This window comes from Lissotriton helveticus, chromosome 10, assembly GCF_964261635.1.
Source record: "Lissotriton helveticus chromosome 10, aLisHel1.1, whole genome shotgun sequence".
NCBI lineage: Eukaryota > Metazoa > Chordata > Amphibia > Caudata > Salamandridae > Lissotriton > Lissotriton helveticus.
Window position 1 is genome coordinate 1091483801 of NC_136071.1, and position 24110 is coordinate 1091507910.

Sequence of the window (24110 nt, forward strand, 5' to 3'; positions counted from 1 at the left end):
TTAGAAACCGCTTGGTGATTTGCGCTATATAAATTCCTATACATTTACATTTACATTTAATAATGAAGTGCCGGTGCCAAGCGCCGGAAAACACTGGCCCAAATTAAACACTGTGCTTACTGTGAAACTTACAGTGGAATTATCGGCTTTACACTCACATTCCCTTCTGCTTGAAAGCCCACTCCAATAAGAGGCACCGCTGCTCCATCACTACTGCAGATTTTCAATTGATTCATCTGTTGAATTTCTTGGAAATCATTCAACCATCCCATTCAATGCCCCTACATTTCTCATGAACTCTGTTGACATGAGTAAGCCTGTGAACTATTGCAGCCTCCAGGTTGCGCTCCTACAGTAACCCATTCCACCTGAGTAGAATTATCAATTTTGCTCTCCAAATACTGCTATTCATACGGAAAAAACCTTACTCCTTTCTGTCACCTGGCTGTCTGTCTGTCGAACAGCAGGCACTACTCAGGGGGTGTTTGGCAAAATGTTGAGTTTTCTATATTGGAATACAGAAATATCACAAATAATATTGTAATATAAAAATATAGTGATGCAGAAATATTGTTGTCCAGAATATCGTTTTTTAGCTAAGTAATATCGTTGCTAAAAATATCATTGTTGTTAATATCATTGTCAATAATATAGTTATAAAAATATTGTTTTTTAATTATTTTCATGTGTTTTAGTTAATCTCTTAATTTTATGTGTTCATATTGTTTGTATAATTGTTATTAATTTTTTCAAATATAGTTTGCAATTTTACGTGATTTAGATTTTTACATTTATTTGCTAACAGTAATTTTTAGTGTCAAAGTGGGTAGTTGGGTTTGTACAGGTAGAGGGCAGGAAGTTAATTAAATAATAATTAATTATTCATTAATAATGTTTAATGTTATGTTAATATATTTTGCAAAGCGTGCATCAATCAAAAAGGCCACACACATATATAGTGTGTGTTTATATAATTATATATTTCTTACTCTGGTCTTCTAGGCAGTGCAAGGCTCCTCTAGACCCCCCCACTTGTCCCAGAACCTCCTCTGCTGTGTCTCGGCATGAGCATTACTCTCTGCAACGCCAACCCCCTTTAAGTCCCCAAAACACGCTGCTCGCTGTCTAGGTTCAGCGTTTGATGGGAAAGACCACCCCAGCAGCACGGAGAAGGCTCCCTTCTAGTACCCGATGCCACCTCTTCACTCTGGAGCACCTAGACCTTCCTTGGAGCCCACTCTCAGCCCTCCCGGATCCCTGGCCACAGAGAACTATATTCTGTGAATAAAAAAAAAAGTCTGGTTGTGTCCATTATTGATAAAGATAAAATAATTGAAGAAATTCTAAACTACTTGAGTAGACCTTACATGACAACTTTCCAGATGCAAGAGACTTTATTAACCATTGTATTTACCCTGTAGCGTGTGCCCGGGACTTGGTTTTTCTGAAATTTGTGCGTGTCTCTACCCACACACATATAGGGGTTATAGGGTAATTCCCCATACCTGGTTGCACCGTGTCACAGTTATAGTAAACATATCAAACGCAAACATTGCAAGGCGCCATACTTCATGGCACATTCAAAACCCTACTCTTCAGACAACACTTTATATTCTGTAAATATATGAAACCTGCAAAGAGGACATGCTATGGGCTGCCAATGTGCTGTAGGGCCCAGATTCTATCAATGTCACCTGCTGTCAGTTACCATTCCGCTGATAATGTTTGATGTAGCGCCATGATGCAGTGCACAGTGGTGATGGTGGTGCACAAACGCGACCCCTGGTTTATTGATGGAACTTGATCCAAGGCTCATCATCAGATGATAAATCACGTCCCTCATCCATGACCATGAATCGTTTAGACGCGACTGCGGACAGTAGAACACACTGATTGAGAATTCCAGATGTGAATATAAATTGATCCATACCCCTGAGATTTGTATTTCTTGGTTTTATAGAGACCACTGCAGCGTGAAACCTTTGATGGTGGAACATTCAGTATATGTTTCAGTGCTCCTAAAATCAGAGACTTTTCTCGGAGACAGATTGAACAAGATCTTGCCCACCTGTCTTCCCCCAGCCTTCCCTGCATCAAACTTCACAACCCCTGAGACACTCTCTACAAAGTGTTCAAGGAACATAGACACTAAAGAATACATAGAAAAGCTTTTTTGATGTCCTAGTAACACTTAGATCAATTGTTTTTGAGAAAATGTATCTTAAAAATGTTTGCACGTAGGTGGCCGCTTCACTCATATAATATGCAGTCACATGACTTTGTGGAAGTTAGAAGGAAGCACTTACATTTAGCTGCATTAGTAAAGTAACAAACGTGCTCAGAACAGGTTTGCAACAACCAAGCTAGGACTAGCCATGGATAGATTGCTACCCTTATGTTGGGACATGAATTCGCTATCAACTACTTTGCAATCAGCGTGATCTAACCAACTTGACTATGGGTATGAATTCAGGCATTAGTTCTTTGGTAACTGGTTTCTTGCAAACACAAGGAGATGATGAATAGAGAGCGGAAACTCTTCAGACGCTCACCCCCAGTCACAGATCTGGGTTGAATCCATCATCGTTCTTTAGATCACTTCGCCACCCTAGTTCAGACCCAGCCATAGGCAAATCAGTCTTGACCCTGTGCCTCATGGGAAAAGGAACTGCTAGGCCAGGTCTTCCATGAACCGGAAGCTGGTTTATTGTACCTGTTATCAATCAATGTTTATTAATAAACTGTGGTCTCAAGTTTTCACAAATCCTTCTAAAACAAGCATTAGCAAAGCCAACAGGTCTCACCTTTTGGCTTTACCAATTCCGTTATTATTTTTGCAGAGCATGGCCAGCGGCAATAAATAAACAATAACTGGTGTGTGTCCCACACGCAGAAGTAAATGAACAAATATATATAAATTGCACCAAAGCCATCCAAAAATAAATAAATAAGAACATGATTTGGGGCGTTATAAAGGTGGAGTGGCCAGGGGTGCATGTAAATCCCACTGAACCACTGTTGGTGACAGAGAGAACCTTGCTCATTGCACCATCAGGATTCAAGCAAGCCGGGCCGACGACGGCTGAAATGCCAGAAACCGGTCCCCAGAAGCTTGTTTCCTTCCCAGTGTAAGAATTGGCTTGGTAGTTTGGTTTGCCCTGTTCCCATCATTTACTGGGACAGGAACAGACTAATTTGCATATAGCCAGGTTCTGAACTGGGATGGTGCAGTGAGCTAAAAAACGGTGTTGGATCTAGCCCTGATCTCTTGACTGGGTGAGAGTATTCTGCTTAAATCAGAAACTCTGTCCATCACCACCCCTTGTTGTTAAATATTTTGTCCACCCTAAGCGTGGAAGGGTATACTCAGATGTGAGTCCCTTGCTCATTGCACCATCAGGATTCAAGCAAGCCGGGCCGATGACGGCTGAAATGCCAGAAACCGGTCCCCGGAAGCTTGTTTCCTTCCCAGTGTAAGAATTGGCTTGGTAGTTTGGTTTTCCCTGTTCCCATCATGCACTGGGACAGGAACAGACTAATTTGCATATAGCCAGGTTCTGAACTGGGATGGTGCAGTGAGCTAAAAAACGGTGTTGGATCTAGCCCTGATCTCTTGACTGGGTGAGAGTATTCTGCTTAAATCAGAAACTCTGTCCATCACCACCCCTTGTTGTTAAATATTTTGTCCACCCTAAGCGTTGAAGGGTATACTCAGATGTGAGTCCCTTGCTCATTGCACCATCAGGATTCAAGCAAGCCGGGCCGACGACGGCTGAAATGCCAGAAACCGGTCCCCGGAAGCTTGTTTCCTTCCCAGTGTAAGAATTGGCTTGGTAGTTTGGTTTGCCCTGTTCCCATCATGCACTGGGACAGGAACAGACTAATTTGCATATAGCCAGGTTCTGAACTGGGATGGTGCAGTGAGCTAAAAAACGGTGTTGGATCTAGCCCTGATCTCTTGACTGGGTGAGAGTATTCTGCTTAAATCAGAAACTCGGTCCATCACCACCCCTTGTTGTTAAATATTTTGTTCACCCTAAGCGTGGAAGGGTATACTCAGATGTGAGTCCCTTGCTCATTGCACCATCAGGATTCAAGCAAGCCGGCCGACGACGGCTGAAATGCCAGAAACCGGTCCCCAGAAGCTTGTTTCCTTCCCAGTATAAGAATTGGCTTGGTAGTTTGGCTTGCCCTGTTCCCATCAAGCACTGGGACAGGAACAGACTAATTTGCATATAGCCAGGTTCTGAACTGGGATGGTGCAGTGAGCTAAAAAACGGTGTTGGATCTAGCCCTGATCTCTTGACTGGGTGAGAGTATTCTGCTTAAATCAGAAACTCTGTCCATCACCACCCCTTGTTGTTAAATATGGTGACAGAGAGAACAGCAGAAGCAATGGAAACAGGGAATGTTAGTGGACTAAAAGAGGAGCTAGGTGAGTTTAAAAAAATCAACAAAAGAATCTCTGAGCCGAATGGAGCTGGATGGGGAAAGCAATTGCTGCACCTTAGGCAAGAGCAACATAGAGATACAGTAGAGGGGAAAGGATGTGAGGGGAAGGCAGTGCGTGGGCGAGAGATCAAGAAAGAAAACAGAAAAGAAACAAAGTAATTTTCTGATGTGGAGCCAAAAAAAAGGATACAAGTCATCCAATTTAAAAGATGGTAAGTATCAGAGGCGGCCGCTCCATTCAAGCGGAGGAGAGTCGCCCCCCTGCCACCACCAGCAAGTAAAACGATAATAAAACGGATTTTAGACCCGTTTTATTGTAGTTTTATTTTAATCCCCTGGACATGCCACCAAGACTCTGACGAGTCTCGGGGTGGGTCTAGAGGATGACACTGCTGGTGAGGGAGTGGTGGGCACACCCTTTGCTGTGCATGAGGGTTTGGTCATCCGTCTCAGGCCAACCAAACCCTCATGTGCAGTGAAGCTCTCTCCAGCCCCAGCTGCATTGCTGCGGCTGAAGAGTGCAGGCACATGTTCCAATTCTGCCTGGAAGCACAAGTTGCCGATGCTCAGGCCAATCCCTATGCTGTTTTCATGCAGTATCAGGATTGGCCGCAGTGCATTCTGGGAGCCTGTGCCCAGAAGCACGAAGCGCACGATGCGGTGGGAGGCAGCAGCGGCGTTAAGGTAAGTTTATTTTTGTTATTTTATTTTTTCCTCCGAACCCTCCCCACCTCCCTCTTCCTGCCTGACCCGCCCACTACTTTGGCAGGGGATGGGCTGCTACTGGTAAGGCTACCATGCTGCAGGGGAGGGACAAACAAAAGAAGGAGTGGTTGAATAGGAAGTAAGCAAATGAGATTGACAAGTAAACCGACCAATGGTAAACAATGTGCTGACCCAAAGCCCACTCTAAGTATTGGTATTATACTCAGTAAGTCTTCAACAACAGACATACAGTAATAATATGTCTGTGGGTGAGACCTAAAAATTCACTCTAAGCAAATGGCATGCAAAGTCATTTTAGATAACTTTATGATTTTTGTGAAATGACAGCCAACAGAGACAGATATTTTTTCAGAAGAAGTATGTCAGGCTTGAAATATAGTGTTCCAGGGGAAGAAACAGAGTAGCTTCTAGATATAATTTTTCATATTACCCCCAAATTCTAAAATATACAATGAACAAAATCTCTAGTAATCTCACACAGACACCAACAAATATTACACATTCAATGGCCTCCCTTTTTCACAGGACATGGAGCCCATTTTAAGTATGAGCACAATGCCACCAAAAAGGTGGTTAGTGCTATACAAATGCTGATTACAAAACCTAATATAGCATAAAATACCAAAATAACATAAACAATATATTAAAACCTTAATGATTCTCCATTTAATTTGAAACCGAGTGCTCCATGTTATATTTTTCTCCCACATGTGTGCTGGTTAGTAAGTCACTAATGGAAGATGCTAATTAGTCAGTCTTTTTTGGCTATTCTGAATAGGTTGCTTGGTGAGTTTCAGCCAATGAAAATATTTAGAACCGAGGCATTACCTACTGATGAATTGCCTGCATTCTAAACTCAGCAAGAGGGGGAGCAAGTGGGTGAAAGCAACAAACAGGGACAGTGATGGTCTGTGGTTGCTGGGATAACTGGGTGTGAATGTTGAGCTTAACGTCGAGGAGTTCGCACCTGGGTTTTGCCCTGCCCTCATTAGGTGCGTTTTCTAGTGGACTTTGGTCCAGCATTGTTTGCAGGCCCTCAGCAAATAACGTTAACCATTATTAATGCCTTGGGCAGAGGGCAATAATGCGTAATTAGTGACAAAATCATTAACAAAACTTTGACAACACGTGAAAGAACACAAAGTTGCTGTTTGGTGATGTCACTAAGAAAGAATAGCAGTACTTAGAGCAAATTCAAGAGCAAAGCAATATCAACAGCCTGTACGGGGTGCTATAGTGGCCCCAAAAGCAACAACTACAGCCATATTGCAATGGGAGGATAAGGAAGGGGGCAATTACTCTAGAGTGACAAAAAGCCTAGCACCGGCTCTGTAGTTGTCAACCTACAGACCCCAGATACGTCCAGTCTCACCCGCTCTGCTTCTTTCTCCTTCCAGGCCTGCAGGATGGTGAATTGTCCAAATGTAAACTGGACAGGCCTAGTGATGGGAATGGCAGGTGACTCAGAAGGCTGCAGCATCCCTCAGGGACAGAGGCCACAAAGGGCATCACACATTCTCAAATCCGTCCATGGCGTTCTTGTCAAGAAGATTGACAGGCTACAGAGGACACGTGGGGGGTCAGGCCTGGCACAAGGGTGTTTGGTTCCTAAAGAGAAGTTACATTTTGGTGAGACTCTCACATGCCAGTGACGCCTTCTCTGATGCTTCTCGAGGCATTATATTGCCCCTTTGGTAGTGGCATTGTGCTAGTATTGCCTTGCCTGGGACAGAACACACTACATCAGCACTAAGTCTACTAAAGTCAACCCTGGAGGCATTTGTGGCTAGCAGCCTGGTCATCTTGCACCAACCGTGCCTCGCCGCTGGGTTCACCTGGCTGCATCGAAATCGGATCGGCCCTCTGGAACAGGTTTGTGTCTTAGGGATTGGACCAAACAGGTTCAGCAATCCTCTTTCTGATGATGTAACAACAAATGAAACACTTGCTTCAGACTTAGCCCCCCACCTTTCTCATTCGAAAAAGGAGAACACGATTTACTCAGTTTCTTACTAAGAAAATATAGCGAAAATATGCAAAACACATTTGTTCCATTTTTTGCTGGCGCAAAACTTTAGTGCAGGGCAAGATTTGTTTGCTTCATTACCGCTGATGAAAGCCGCTAAAAAGCTGGAAAATTGATTCAATCCATTTTAATGATCACTAAAAGACTTTGTGCATCACTGCCCCAAATTCTGACACAGCAAGCCTCGAGAAATGCTTAGCATACCGATCTGAGACAAGCAAACAGAGCTGGAAAGGATTCTGCCTCAGCATCAGTAGACTGGAATTTGTTTATTGACTGTTGGGGCCTAGAAATGTTGTACTCCTGAAGAAAGGGCTTCAGTTCAGCACCGGAAATACCAGGTGATGGCCCCAGTAAATCTTCTACAAGTGAGTGAGTCTAGAATTGACAAATCGGTATCTATAGAATAACACTGGACAAGATGGGTGAGAAAATGTTTTGCTCGCCGCTGACATCTGTTGTGATCCGCAGGTCATGAATTCTAATCACAGCCAGGTCTTTCAAATCTTCGAGCCCTCAAGGTAAGTAAATTGAATGAACCGGGAGGAAATCGGCTATTATTTTTTATACAGAAAGTTATTATGTGGGTTATTTGCAAAGTACAACGAAGAGCTGGAGGGGTGGCAGAGATCGAACAGAGGGACCTGGAGAGAGGAAAGGAGGTTCAATAAATAGAGAACCAGGAAGGAGCCTTGCAGGAAGGGTAGTTTTTCCCTACATTACAAGTTTTTCTCTTGGAGGCACAATAATGTCCTACAGTGATCTCGAGGTCTGGGTGAGATGTGTGGGTGGAGGTACAGGAATGGCGGGCGGTGGCGGTGGGGGCAGAGAGTACAAGGTGGCAGGAGGGGGCAGGATATGAAGAAATATCCTGCACCCGTTTACACAATGATGAAAAAGATTTCCTTTCTCATAACTCATTTCTCAGTAAAAGAGAACAATGTATTCCTTTTGCTCAATTAATTTCTTAGTAGAAGAGAACAGTGTATTTCCCAGTGCCACCCCACTTGATTGCACCTTAAGTATATGAGAACCCAGTTAAACTTTGAATATTTGTTTGTGCAAAGCGGTAACTGAAGAGCTGATCCGAGGTGCAAACGTTTTAAGGAGCTAAGCAGTGCTGACATATTTTGAGCACCCGGAATTTCTTAAAAGTGTTTTTTGTAGCCAACCTCCATTGATTTCAGTTGAAAATTACTAAAATAGTCACACTGCGGTATACGCTTTTTTATTTTCATGCCAACGTGGGGCTCTTTTTAAGAATTCAACATCGAATAAGTTGTAGTTTGGAGCCGCACGTTTTTCGCTGTTACATTACCAGCCAGTCAAGGCAAGGGGTCTGTCTGCAGAGGGCATGTTTGTCTGTGAGCTGCCACCAGTTTCAGGACGTTCACCCTTCCTAGACGTGAGAGAGTTTAGATTGACAGCAAACTTTTTTTCTGGCGGGAAAACTGTCCAATGTAACTATCTTTTTCCTAAAACTTCTTTCCTGTGACAGTGATTGCTCAACCCTTAGCAGATGGCCGCTTGGTAGCTCTGTTGTTCTAAAGCTGAGCTAGTTGCTTTGTAATTCATAATATGACTAATTCATATCATTATATAGTGTATTCAACTATTTGCTTCGTAATTCATAACAGGACTTTTTCACACAATTATATAGGGCAATGGTCTGATAGCTTTTCCCCTAAATAAAGCCACCACCCACGGTTGAGTCTTTAAACTAAATTTCACACCTTCCATTCCGTTACCTAATTTGGTTGACAATTATTGAACGTTTTGCGGTTTCCTCTTCACGTACGATGCACAAAGGATATTAGTCTGTTATAAACGTGGCCTGACTGTAGGTGGGGTTAGCTACTGAATATGCCCACCCCCAACCTCTACAATAGATACCCCATTAGTGTATGATAAAACCGTAGTCCGATAAGGTAAGTGCATGTTCAATGTGATGTTTACGAACACTTCCTCTTTATTGTCCTGGGTTAGCCTCCCAAGCAGCCCCACACTTGATGTGAACTTGCCATCTGTATTACTGCATCCTTACAGCAGTGCTTAATTTGAGCCTGTGTTTTCTGGTGATAGGCACCACCTCTTAATTGTCAACACCTTCACGCATGATACTCTGCCACATGGTGGCGCTGTCTAATTTAGAAAAGAGCCCAACAACAGTTGTTTATTAATTCAATATATTAAATAGGACTAGTACCTGCTGCCCAAGCTATTCTTTTGGTGTTAGGCACCTGGAATAATCTGAATCGTCAGACTTGTAGAAGTGGGATGGTTAGCAGTTGTATTGGTACTCTCATTTGCAGCACTGGCAGGGGCAATGGGTAGTGTGAGCTGCAGTGGTCTCCTGATAAGGGCCCTGGCACTTATATTTTTGTACACATTAAGCACTGCCTTAAGGTGTCACCATGCACTTTCCTACATTAATTATCATGGTGGAGGGCACTAAGCATTAGATGCTTATGTCTAGGCCATCTCTAGATCACATATGTGAGTATCGCCACGGTCAACTCACTATTTCGTCATTCAAATGCAATAAATTGAGTACCACTAAATTGGGTGAGAGTATCACCTCTCCTGCTTTGTATTTACAAAAGAACACACTTATTTACCATGTTATGTTGTGTTATGTTATGTTCTTGGCATTTATATAACACACGATTGGCCAGTAGTGTGGCCTTGATGTGCAGTTACCTGTTTTGGGGGTACTTTCTGCACAATTTTGAGGTTTCCTCAAATACTAAAGTCCCATTTGTTCTGTTCTGACATCTTTTGTGTATTGTTTTATTGTTCAGCTCTAAAACTATGCAGCGTTGCTCGTGTAGAGTAAGGCTGGATAACAGATTAACATAAAAAGAAGAATAAGTGGTCTTGTCAGATGGGGGTGTCAGTCAATGTCTTAGTCACAGGGCTGTAGATGCAGGGTTTGGTGATGGAAAGTTGGGATCAGACAGCTTTAACTGCATCTCTCAGAGTGATCACCAGCAGAGATCAAACACTGCTCCTCACATTTACCTCTAAATCATTTATGAATATTTTAATAATCTCTGAAAAGTACCGCCTGCTGAGAGCGGTTTCACTTGCTCTGATTCCTCTGCTTTGAGAGTCACTGCTGCCTAAAAGAAGAAGTCTAAAATACTAGTGATGCTAGGATAATCTCAGCTTCTGAAATTAATGAAATGTAAGTAAAGAGAAACATCAGATTGGACTGTTCAAACGTGTGAAGATTGGTTAGAAGAAATGTGTATGCACACACACAACTTATCCTTGAATGAAGCATTAGCTAAACATATTTTTAACCCCAAACAAACCAAAGGTGATGGGAGGATGCTTGCCATAAATCTAACCACTAGCAATCTCTTGGGTACCATTTCAACCCATCTTCCCTTTGCCCACCATGCACTTTTTAGACCCAGCCATGTGCAAATCAGTGATAGTCTTGGCTCCAATGAGAACAGTCCAGCTCAAACTGCCAAGCCATGTCCTCTCTAAACCAGAGACTTAAAATTATTTGTATTCAACAAAAGCTGATTGATCGAAGTCTGGTGACAAAACCACTTCACCAGTCACCAAGCACCGGAACAGATTTCAGTTGACTAAGTCAGAAGGTGAGCTGAGGTTGGTGAAGATTGGAAACAGCTGGATTTTTCTTCAGAGAGGCAAACTTTCTCAAATTTTCCATTACTCTTTCTAAAGCCAACTTGGGCTTTCGTAGAACCTGACCATGGTTTCACTACGCCAGGAAGCGATTGAGAAACAGAACATTACAGTATTTTATTGCGCATAGTTGATTACTGCAGTTTACTTACCCACAATACCGTTTTATTATCCACAATGCATTATAATAATAACGTTTATATTGTTATCAAAGCAACTGTTCATATAACAGTAGTAAGAATTGTGCTATTAATAACAAAACGATTTTGTTGTTAGAAAAACAACACTAGTAACAACAGCTTGCTCTTTTCAAAGTGCTTAATACCTCAGTTTTATTGTTTTAAGTGCTTTAAACTGGTGCTATTAAACGGACCAACTGGTGAATGATGACATAATATACCTCAAAACTCAAGAAGTCTTCACCAAACAAAGGAACATTCGAAAATGCGTATTGTTTGTATTTGTTAATGATGCAAGACAGAGCATAGACAACTTTTTTTTCTCTTTACTGAATGTCCCCTTTAACATTCAGTACAATTGAGCTTAGTTTATCGACCTATGAAGGGTGAAAGCCTGATTTGGCCTTGTTAAGTTTTAAAATTATTACTTTCAGGTCACACCTTATACCAACAGTGAATGGTTGATGTGTTGAGCTATCTCAACAGTGTTTTGGCCCATTGTAGGACATGCCTGGATTTCCATTATCTGTGATTTAAAGAACAGATTTGGGCACATCAGAGTAAAAAAAAACTCTTCCAACTTCTTTTCGCCACCATAGATTGCAGAACCAGCAATTGGGTCTATGTCTGATCTCAGGGCGCAATCACATGGGTGGCACTTAACGGTTGCCAATGACAGCAGCTGTTATGTATACCTGTCCCTTCTGTATCCCTGTCACTGCCCCTGCTAGCCTTGGTCTTAGTGGTAATGAAGACAGCAGAAGAAACAGAAAGTGAACAGAATTTTAATTGGCATATATGCTGTCTCTATTTTCTGCTCCTTTCCTTTGCCCTGCCCCAAAGCAACAAATGGGAGGCTAATGAGGGTCAAAGGGTGGAATAATGAATGAACCTTATGATGTCACCAGGGGGTTCTAAGGACACTTGATATCACTAATGCAGTATGGTGAATCATTGTCCACGTCCAGGAGGTGAACTTCATCCAAACCCTGGTAGGGCTCTATGTTCTAAAAACAATTAGAACATTGGAATGTTGGGAGCTCCATTGAAAACAATGGAGTGCTCCGGGCTTATAATGGCTGGTATAAGTCTGGAGCTCTAACATTCCAATGTTTCTTTGTTCACAGCTCTGGCTGTGAACAAAGGGTTCAGGGAGCCTGAGGGGATTCCAATCCCCTCACGCTCCCAAAAGGCTTTGTTTTTTTTGTTAGAACATTCTGTCCTCTAGTGACAGAATGTTCTAATAGCCATATAGCCCTTCGTTGATGGGCTATACCGCTATTAAAGTCCCTCTCCCCTGTTAAAGGCCCTCGCCTTCGGCTCGGGGCCTTTAACGCTGGAGAGGGCCTTTAATAGCCGGTATAGCCCTCTACGGCGGGCTATAAGGCTATATAATCTGTGTTTTGACGACACCGATGCCAGGATGAGATATTACAGAACTCTTTGCAACTGTGGAGTGAACTAAAGAATACATCTAATCTGGAAAACGTGTGCCTGAAAAAGTAGCAGGAACCATCTCTGCGAGAGCCAGAGAAATGATGAGCTCAGTGCATCTAACAGGAGCAGAGGCCTTGGGGAGCTCGACAGACCCCTAAGCACTTGGTCACAGAGCACAGCGTGGGGCTGGGCTGAGCCCCAACAGTGAGCCTGTTACACGCTGAAAAAAAAACAGACTGCAGAGGAACCGGCCCCCCTGAGATACTACAAGCCTGGTGAGTCACCAGCAATGAAGCGTGGTGCTCCCCAGAAACAGTGCTGTCGTCATACTGAGCTCAAGTACAGGCAGCATTAGATACAAGCTCGTGCCTGTGGTGTAGAGGATAAACAGGGCATATAATAACTGGATTTATTTTTCATACTCATGCACCACTTGATGCAAAAAAGTACTGTCTCTTAGCATGTGAGGATATAAGAGGACACAGCCAGCACTCCCATGCGTTTAGATGGGAACATGTGTGTCAGGCTTGACTGACAAGGAGCTAAGGAGTTGTGTCATCAAGTCTCTGTAAGTTGGCTCAGGGAGAATGGAGATGAAAGATGAACCTTGTGTGGACCTACGTTGATGATATAACCGATGTAGGGTAGCGCGTGATAATGCTGGCGTTAGACATTTGACTGATAGGGTGTGCTTGAGTGATAGCAAATGGTGTGTGCTGAACGACCATAGTCGAGGGACGGCCCGTGGACCTAAGATGTTGTTAAGTCACAGAGTTAGTGGAACAGTTTGGTTTTTAGGCCATAGTAAGTTCTTTTGTGAGTCTTAGGTGGTGCTGGGAGGGCATTTCAGAGTCTCAAAAAGGTGTATGTGAGGAATCTGTTCCCCCATAATTTGTGGGCAGGTGGGATCGATGACAAGTATTGACTAGTACTGAACCCTGACAGAGAGGACTGGACATTTCTAGATAGGAATCTTTGGTACATATCAGAAGTGACTTTAAATCTAGGTACAGGGGAAAGACAAGCACAAGAAGAGGAACAAAAGCCTTGGAATAATAAACAAGCAAATGGGATTGACAAGAAAGCTGACCAATGATAGCAGCGAGCTGGCGCAAAGACCATTTTAAGTTTTGGCATTGTCCACAATGCATCTTTTTGACATCAGACGGCGATAAACTGTCTGTGGATGAGACCAAAAAGCACACTAAAGAAATTGTGAATTCCAATGCACTGTAACATTAAAAGTCTCTAAACAAAAATATCAATATGGGTTCAATCCAAAATTGAAGCCTGTGCACAAGCAAAACACCGAAGATAGCCTACCACAAATTGCATGCAGTATTGCACTTTGACACTTAAACACTTTCTGAAACTACATATCCTTTCAGGCACACTAGAGACAAATGTTTCAGCCAAAAGCTAAGGACCGTACGTTTGATTCTGTTTCTTTTTTCGCGGCAGAGGCAGTCGGTAGAACCACATTTAAAGCGTGAGTGTCAAAACCAGAGTTTAAAACAACTCATACTAGCTCTACACAATAAAATGGCATACAACCATTTATCACTGACCCCTGGCAAGGCCACAGATAGACATTTATATGGATGGCAAACCTTCTGTTAATAAATAGTCATTCGATATGTTCTATTAGTGCTCCAAGGGATGAAGCAGTCGGTTCAAATTAAGTTTATTGGGCTAACAAAATGTCTATGAAAACAGCTGGAAATAAATCATGTTTTTTAAATTTACTATGACAAACATTGATTCACATTGAAAGGGGCAAAAAAAGTGCGTGCAGTGATTTTTTTTTTATTGTAGAACTTACTCTAACACTAGTTTCTGGCGCCACTAGGCTTAATTTCCATTCGACTAGTAAAATGTGCGTAACAGCAACTCACTCCTGCCATGTACTCTTAAGAATGGAGCTGGATCTACATTGATTTGGACCTTCTTGTTTTAAGCTTTTTGGAACTGCAGATTCCTTTATGTATTAGCAAACCTTAGATGGATTCCAGCTTCTTCCTAGTTTCTTCCCAGCCCATCTAAGTCTTCCCTCTGAGCCTTAATCCCTTTTTACCCCTCGCTCCCTATCAATTAGAGGCTGTGTGTAGACCCACATTTCCCTCACCCCAGGCACCATTGTAACCCCTATCCCTACTGCTCCTTCCTGCCCTGGTCACTTAAGCTCATCTACTGTGGGGGGGCTGGCAATGCCCTGTGAGGACCTATGTGTGTGCCTCTGCTGACCTCACGGTTATTTAGGACAGTGGGAGCAGACTGTCCCTGTGCTGGTGTCCTAGGGAAACAATGGAAGCTGGGTAAGTCTCCTTTCCCTCATTGTCACTTTTTCACCCTGAAAGGTAATTCCCTACTAATAATGAATGTAAAAGTCAGTTCCTAATGCCTTCTTTCCAGTTAGTCAGCTTTGTGCAAGGGCCTCTTGTGTATACTGTTGCTAAGTATTTGTGCATATGTGGTTGAATTTACTACATATGTAACTCATGTAACTACTGCTTTGCCAACTATGTAAAGCGCTCTGATACCTTCGGGTCAAGTTTGCTCTATATAAAACTCGATAAATGAATGACTAAACGTTGTCCTGAAGGAAATGCTAGAAGGGCAGGAGAATGCTTGTCTAAAACAAGGGTCTCAGGAATCTGAGAAAAAGTATTGGGCTCATCTGGAGGAGTGAAAACAGAAACTCTTACACTGGTGAGATGATTTGTTCTTGTACTGTCGGGGGAAGCAACCTAGCAGCCGCTTTGACTCTCACCTTGATTACGGCAAGGTTCCAATCTCACTATCAATCAATCATAGCATTTGTAAAGCGCACTACATACCCGTGGGGGTCTCAAGGCGCTGGGGGGTGGGGGGGAGGGAGCTGCTACTGTTCGAAGAGCCAGGTCTTGAGAAGTCTTCTGAAGCCGTGACCCCACTAGGGTTTGCCTTTGGGAGCCGTCTGGAGCATGAGAAGAGTTAGGGTGTCAAATATTTTGCTACCTTTCGGCCCAGCAGGTGTAGATGAAATGTGTGCTTTCAGAGGTGACGTCACCAGTCTTGTTTCCTCTTCACTGTATGAGTTGTTTATGTACAGCAATAGACAGTAATTCTGCCTCTATAAAATGGTGCCTGGCTTCTGCTCATGCCACCAGCTCCCAATGTTGCTGGTTTGGCACCATTTTATGCACTTTACAACATCTCCCTCTTGCGCATATTGCTATTTGATTTACTTGTTTGGCGCTCTGATTATCCCACCGCCCCCTTTTTGGTGTTCACACAGCACCTCACGGTTCCTTTGGCTAGGTCAGTGCTGTGTGGCTGTCTATATGTTTTAGTTCTTACCATATTTCTCACATCTCCTTGCCACTGCTCCAGTCTGCCCCACCAAAAGAGGCTAAGAGCACTTCTGTGGCCACTAATGTACATCATCAGCACACTTCTCACAGAGAACCACAGTCAATACAACACTTTCCCGCCATGCACTTCCCATGGAGCGGCATCCAAGGTGAGTGATTCCGCGCCCCGCACATGGCTATATAAATGCAACAATAAAATACAGTTCATGCATCTTCTCTCTTATACGTGTGCCAATACTACTAATGATGAAACATGTCATTCTTACATACGTATCATGTCATTTGTGAATAAATATCAATGCCTGTCCTAATTATACATTTTTATTGTTGCCTTCATGTCAATGTCATTCAAAATGAAACATCATTCTCACATACCTATTAGTGTCACTCAGAATGAGCATGTCTTTCCTACGGATGCATAACTGTCACTCACAATGAAGCATGCCATTTGTATGTGCATGTTAATGACAGCCGTAACGAATCATTCATACATACATACAAATGAACATAAGGACGTTGGTTTTAGATAGATGCCTGTACAACTGTGAAAAAAACATGTTATTGCTAAACAAATATCAATGACATTCATAGTAAAATATCACGAATAATAAAACACGTCATTCCGACATATGTATCTTTGTCATGCATAATAAACCAGGAAATTCTTACACAAGTATCAGTGATGCTCAAAACGACAATAAAAGCTTAAATACTTATTTATGTAATTCATGATGGAACATCCATGGCACGCATAATCAATTAAATGTGTCACTATTTCAGAAGTATCCAGTGTCACAGTTACTGACAAATGCTATTGTTACATTCTGACACCAAAGTCAATCTTTTTGAAAAATGGCATGTTACCTACTGACACCAAATTCACTCTTACAGCATTTTTTTATTGTTACATACCGACACCAATGTCACTGACAAATGCTGTTGTTACATACTTACACGAAAGCCCCTCTTACTGAAAAATACCATTGTTACATACTTATACCAAATTCACTCTTACTGAAAATGACATTGTTTCATACTAACACCAAAGTCATTCTTTCTGAAAAATGCCATTGTTACATAGTTTCACCAAATTCACTCTTACTGAAAAATTATATTATTACATACTGACACCAAAGTCACTATTACTGAAAAATGCCATTGTTACATACTTTCACCAAATTCACTCTTACTGAAAAATGATATTATTACATACTGACACCAAAGTCACTCTCACTGAAAAATGCCATTGTTACATACTTTCACCAAATTCACTCTTACTGAAAAATTATATTATTACATACTGACACCAAAGTCACTCTCACTGAAAAATGCCATTGTTACATACTTTCACCAAATTCACTCTTACTGAAAAATGTTATAATTACATTCTGACACCAAAGTCACTCTTACTGAAAAATTGTATAATTACATTCTGACACCAAAGTCACTCTTACTGAAAAATAGCATGTTACCCACAGACACAAAATTGGATCCCATGTCACTCTTGCAGATGGACCTACACACGTAGTGCACACCAAGCTGGAAAGTAACACAGTACTTATATGTCCTTCTAAAATACATCCCTGATGATATGTCATTCTAAGATACAACCCTAAATCAGTCTTAAATCAGGACTCACGTCATGCATATTGAAGTGACGTCTTTTCAACGTTCAAGCCCTTGTCGCTCATACCGAACCTGCCGCTCATACATCTTGACCCATGTCACACCAACTCACCCAAGGGCTGTGCCAGCGTCACTCACACTTAATTTTCCCATCTGATTCCATGTCACTCACACTGGCCCAAAGTCACTCTTAAATACAAAACCATGTCACTCATGCTGACTCCAGGGCACTCTTAATTTCACACTCATGACTCTCAAAGCGTCCCAGAATCACTCCTAAATAAATATCCATGCCATTCACACTGACGCCAGATCTCTTAGACACCCTAATCCATGTCACTCATACTTGAGTGAGGTCACGCAAATACATATTGATGTCACTCACGCCAACCCGAGGCCGCTCTTACATCTGTACTCATGTCACATTTACTGGTCAGAGGCGACTCTTAAATCCAGACCCAGTGCACCCGGGACTTCCCGCGCATCACTCTTAAGTACGTACCCATATCACTGCTACTGACTCCAGCCCAGGCGTAGGTCCGGGTCCATGTTCCTCAAAGTGGCCACCAGTTCCTGACCACAGTTGGTTCAGTGGAAGGCAGCATAGATGTTTGCAGCTAATACAGCTATTTACTTACGCCAAATACTGTCTCTTGCTTAAGCAGCAGACATTCCAGCCAAAAATAGTGCAAAATCCCGCCAGGCGTCTGACGTGCGCATCCCACGCGGACCCTCTCGATGGAATCTGGGCCTAGAAATCTGCCGTGGTCGCGAGGATCCTTGTAGATGAGGTCTGACCTTCTCTTCCACCTGCCACCCCCCTGGCTAAGAAGGGGTTACGTGAAAGAAGCCCCTCCCACGCTCCCTGCACTCGCCGAATGGAGATCTATTCAAATAAAAGTTTGACTCATAAATCGCGCCCTTGATCTGGAAGGTTGAAAGCGCGCGAGGCCGGCGCGCGCGCAGCCCGGACGCACCACCACCTCTCCACTAAACGAGCCGGCAAAAAGCCCCTCGACTTGGAGATGAAAAAGCATTTGTTTCGCAAAGTACTTCAGTAAAAGGCAGAAACACAACAGATCCCTGCGTTACCATGACAACTGTCACAGCATCGGATTGCAATAGGTCCTAATATAAAGGTGCAGACATTTTACTTCACTCTTCTCACACACGGCACCACCAACACAGACGCAAAAAAAGATTGAAGTTGGTTTATATCTCTCAAATGTTGTCTTAACAGATATTTCGGAGGCGCCTGTGTGATATGGGATGGACACATATTCACGCTGCTGTTTGTCGCAAAACTCCGAAATGTAGAATTTGAGTCCCTGTTGTCTGTTTGACGCTCTTCACTTCACACTGCACATTTCAGTTGATCTGTTCTGACTTTTACTTACCATCACATAACAGTTGTTTGGAATGTGCTCCCTCCCCGAGGTACGTCACCCATGCCACTCTCACAATAAATAAACAGAGTAAATGTGTCTGTAGTGTTTAACAGCTTTGGGGGCTATCGTTTCCAAGGATGTTGCATTCTTCGTACAGGACATTATTTGAAAATTGGCTAGGAATTTCCGTGGCTAATATATGGGTATTATTCAGAGAAGGCAAGCATATCCACAGATTGTGCTAGTGTGTTTTGTCCTGCATGAGTGGACTTAATCCACAGTTATGGTATTTTGGATGTAATATTTGTAGAAGATATTACAGCCTGGAGTCGCTTTAAAGCACCGATGATGCTAAGAATGACCAGTGAAAAGATGGAGTAAGGCAGTTTGGTAGTGGTATCAATTTATGTATGACTGACACACTGAAACTAGGACACCAAGGTGCCTCCTGGGTGCAGTGGAGTTGAGCTGTGAGGGATGCCTTCCAGGCAACATGTATTTTCTACTGCAAATTAGAGCTGGTGTTTTTTCTCTTTTTTTTCTTGTAGTCTTATTGAAATAGTTTGTTATTTGAGCAGGAAGTAAGCTTGTGTAGCCAATAGCAATCTACCCTAATTCATGTGGAAATCCAACACGGAAGGGGTGGAAGAAACAACCATTTACAAAGAGCGTTACAAGGCGGAGTGCGTGGTGGGGATGGATTTGTTCCTGCGTTCTTCCCCACCAGCCTTCAGGACATTTTTGTCTGCAGCCTTGTGCAGATCACGAAGCCACCTAGAACCACTCAACCCACTTTATGCCCTGCCAAGTCCTCTTCCTGCATTCAGTAGGCTGGTCTGCCATTGGAGGAAGCCCTGAGGTCTGCCCCACTTGACTCTGCTGGGGTACTGCAAGGACTTGTAGAGAAGCACGCATCCCCCAGCTGTGATGGCCCCAGCAATCACTCACAACTAGCACAGGGCTAAGTACTTGCCAGAGTTGTAGGACACAAAACCAGTAGTTAAAGTCAAGCACTCACGCCAGTAGCATTCTTCAAAACGACTCACCAACGTGCCACTGTGATGCTGTCACCTCCAAAGAGGGACCCCTCTTGCATCACAGGACCTCAGTAGGGAAGACAGTGACTGGTCCATCATGAGTCTCAGACGCTTGATATCAGATGGCACCTTCCGTTCGTTACCACATTCATCAGTGACCTTCAGGCTTTCCTATGCATATAGACCGAACTATGACATGACAACCCTTGCGAATGATAAAGCACACAAAAGGACATCATGTACCTAGATTCCATTCTGATTATAGGGTGTTTGACACAAATCACAAATAGAAAAAAAAAATACTTCAGAGGCCAACTAGAAGAGACAGAGTCATAGCTCAGGGTGGTATTAAAAGGCCGCCAGATGTGCTCTATGAAGATCACGCAGGAGCGACAGTGTGTTAATACAGGATGGCACTATTAGCCCAACAGATAGACTCTATGAAGTCCATGCAGGAGCAACAGCATCATAACCGTGGGCGGTCACAACTCACTCAGAGTGGTGTTATGAGGCCACCAGATATACTCTGTGGATTTCACCCGCGAGTGACAGTCAGAACCCAGGGTGGCACTATTAGGCCAACAGATATACTCTTTGGAGTTCACTCAGGAGCAACAAAAACCAAGTCATGGGTTGCGCTGATAAGCCACCATTAAAAATTGCATAAAGTCCACCTGGGAGTGAAAAAAACCTCAACCCATGGTGGTGAAATCAGGCTTCCAGATGTACTCTATGGATCTACCCAAGAGGGAAAGAGCCACAGCCCAGGGCGGCACAATTTTAAACCAGATATTCTTTCTGGAGACCACCCAGGAGCGACAGTGACAACCCAGGGTGGTGCTATTAGGCACTAGATACTCTATGTAGAGCCCACCACGAGTAACAGTATCCCAACCGAGGGTGATGTTTTTAGGAGCCAAATGTATTATGTGGAGTCATCCAGGGGCGACAGAGTCACAGCACAGGAGGGCATTATCAATGTACTCGATGGAGTCCATCAGAAGCCCAGTCACTATTTGCACTGATAAAACAACAGGAAGCATAATGTGAAGCCCCCCCAGGAGTGACAGTGGCACAGCCTCTGATGTTAACTCCACCAAGTCTGTCTTACTGCTATTTACTTCTTCATCAGGAGAGCTGTATTGTAGCATCTGTTCGCGACGCGATGTCTACAGGCAGGATAAACCAAAATATGGTGAAGTTCAAGCATCTCTGATAGGGTGTAATGGGTGATGGCAATTGGAATCCCAGATAAACAGCCGTGAGAACTACTTTGGAGTATAATACTGCAGCGGGTGCTTCTTTGCTAAGTGACCAATCACATCTTACATATTATTTTTCCTCCCATGGATATTACATTCTTTCGCCACGCGAAAAGAGCATACCAAGTAATGTACATTTCACTTTTCTTGCTCAGCTGGAACCATAGGGGAGGGGATAACTGTTCATACTTGTTTGAGTAACTAGCAAAAGAAATGAGTGTCATCACCGGGGTAGGTTTCCAGTCATCTTTAGGTATTGACTGACAAGCTGACAGGAAGTCAGCAGCAGATGCTTCCTGTGCTAGGGAAGCCAAGCATTTGCTTCTTCTTTTGAGGTAAACATGGACTGTTGACATCTGCTGAATTCTCTTGTTTCCCTCGACGCCCCATGGTATTATGTAGAAATAACCCCGTGATAAAGACCAGGGAGCGGTACACTTCCTGTCTTCAGAAATATTAGCGGCTCCGAGTATCTAGCAACATAGCAATGAGAAGAGCCATGGAGAACTGCCTCTTCTGCAGCTGTTGCTGGACTCCAAAAAGGTCCTAGAGGTCTAGCACTACGCTTCAGGGGCCGAATTACACATATGGTGCATTTTACTTGATTGCGCCGGGCACACCTTTTAAAAAGTGCACCAGGTGCAATTACGGAAAATACGCATATTTGCGTGAATGCGCTGCCCCCAGAGCAGTTGTGAACTCTCACTGCCCTGGTGGCAGTGCTTTCATGTGAAAAACAGAGCGGCTCCTTTGAAGCTGCTTCGTGTTTTCACAATGCAGGCGGCAACCCGTCTTCACTTTCAAAGGGGATTAGAGATTTCTCTGCAGGTAGGTGCCGTGAGTGACTGCAGCCGCCTGCAAGGGGATGTCTGTACGGTCATTGGGACCCAATTTCTCCCGCCAGAGGGCTGCAATCAGGGGGCGCAATGTCAGTGCCTTACCTTGGATTCAAGCTATCCTGGCTGATGAGGGGTGAAACCCAGAAACCTGTCCTAGGCTGCTTGTTTCCGGTCCAGGGAGGACCTGGCTTAGCATTTTGGGCTGGACTGTTCCCATGAGGTACAGGGTGAAGACTGATTTGCATGTTGCCAGGTCTAAACTGGAGTGGCATGGTTAGCAAAAGAATGATTGATTTACCCAGATCTCTTGACTGGGGGTGAATGTTTTGATTTGTTTTGCATTCCGTCCATCAAATGCGTGTCTTGTGCTTTCTCGCCCAAAGTGGCTGGGAATGCCCACACGTGGGTCCCGGGCTCACTGTGCCACTGGATTCAAGCTATCCTGGCTGATGAGGGGTGAAACCCCGAAGCCGGTTCTAGGATACTTGTTTACGGTCCAAGGAGGACCTGGCTTGGCCGTTCAGGCTGGAATGTTCCCATAAGGCACAGAGTCAAGACTGATTTGCATATGGCCATGTCTAAACTGAAGTGGCATGGTGAGCAAAAGAATGATGGATTTAACCCGGATCGCTTGACTGGGGGTGAATGTTTTGTTGTGTTCGGCATTCCGTCCATCAAATGTGTGTCTGGTGCAGAGGCAGAAGGATTCCCTCATTTGAATGGGTCCATGCCCTCTTGAGGAAGCGCTAGCACTGTGAGTGCGCCACCACTTTCGATATTACGGAAGGGGACGCATAAGCATCTACGACCCCTTCTGTAATACCAAAGTGTCCCGGGGGTGTGCAACCGGACGCAAATGTCTGTTGCACCCTATAATACGGCCCCAGGTGTACAGCAACGGTGAACAGCGTTTACAACGCAACTTTTACCACGCAGTACCTTTACCACGCAACTTTTACAACGCAAGTTGTTACAACGACTTGCGCTGGGGGGTGCTGTAGGATAGGGAATAGTTTAATTTACTATCCAAAACCTTCCCTACTATCCACGGGGACTGGAGTTGGAATAGTAAATTAAACTATTCACTACCCAGCGCCCCCCAACGCAAGTCGTTGTAACGACTTGCAATGTAAAACCTGCGTGGTAAAGGCATGCGTTGTAAATGCATGCGTAGTAACGACATACATCCACAGCAACAATACCCGTTGCAGACCATCTAGTAGAGTGTTAGAACATATGCTGATAAGAGGGCTTCTTATGTCTGCTCCCTTCCTATGAGTGTGGAATAATGTAAGGTATTGGGTTACTGGTTGAGGGGGTGAACCTACTCAAGCGGCAACCACAACCTTGCCAGGGTGAAGTCACCAGCCCCTCTGCCTTTAACACTCACAGTCTTGTTGCAATTAGTTTTGAGCTAAGGAGTGCCCTGAGGCTGGCTCCATTTATAGGATATTTCGAGCTGATAACCTATTCCTTTGATATTATCTTTCCAGTAACATCCATCTCTCAATATAATCCTAGAACATTTGTCATGCAGAAAGTGTCACACGTGTGGTCCTTCCTGGGGGGACTGTCATTTTGTTTGAAAAGCACCCTAGAAATAATTTAGTCGACATATCCGTACTGTAAGATTCTGATGCGAAGATGGGTACATTTACATTTTCGCCCAAAGTCTTTTAATCATTGCTTTGCGTTTTATTACAAGACAAGCATCTTCATGCTGTTTAGCAATTTTCTCTTTACAAGCCCTAATTGCAGCAGTTATAAATAGGCTATGTACATATAACACGATGCAAGTGACAATAAATGTGCGCGTTTACAGGGCTAAAGATATTTCAAACAGAAAGTTCAGGGAATCACTGCACAGTGATGCACAGAGCGAGAGGCAGCGTGTCAGCCCCCTCGCCTGTTGCATGTGTCATTCGCCTTTTGCATCCTCCCACGTGATAGCCTTAATTAGACGTTGCAATTGTCAGTCATGACGCAAAGTGTTTCCTCGTTACTGTTGGAAGCCGCAAGGCAAACGAGTTCATCTCTGGTCTGTCTCCAGAGACGAGTCATGCCCCCCCCCCCCCACACACACACACTCATTGGCCCTCAAAGATGCTGGTATCCTTAATTA

At 43.6% G+C, this 24110-nt stretch overlaps 1 protein-coding gene across 5 annotated transcripts in view; it reads right to left on the reverse strand.

The window, feature by feature from the left end:
• Positions 1 to 24110, reverse strand: part of NHSL2 (NHS like 2) — a 1069731-nt gene that overhangs the window by 159320 nt on the left and 886301 nt on the right. Inside the window, exon 1 of one of the 5 annotated variants that reach the window (XM_078663803.1) lies at positions 17965 to 17983. The exons of the other annotated variants lie outside the window; for them this stretch is intronic. Coding sequence (XP_078519929.1) covers positions 17965 to 17968 — 4 coding nt within the window. The 5' untranslated portion in view covers positions 17969 to 17983. Of the gene's footprint in view, positions 1 to 17964; positions 17984 to 24110 lie in introns of those variants that run through there. 5 annotated transcript variants of the gene reach the window in all.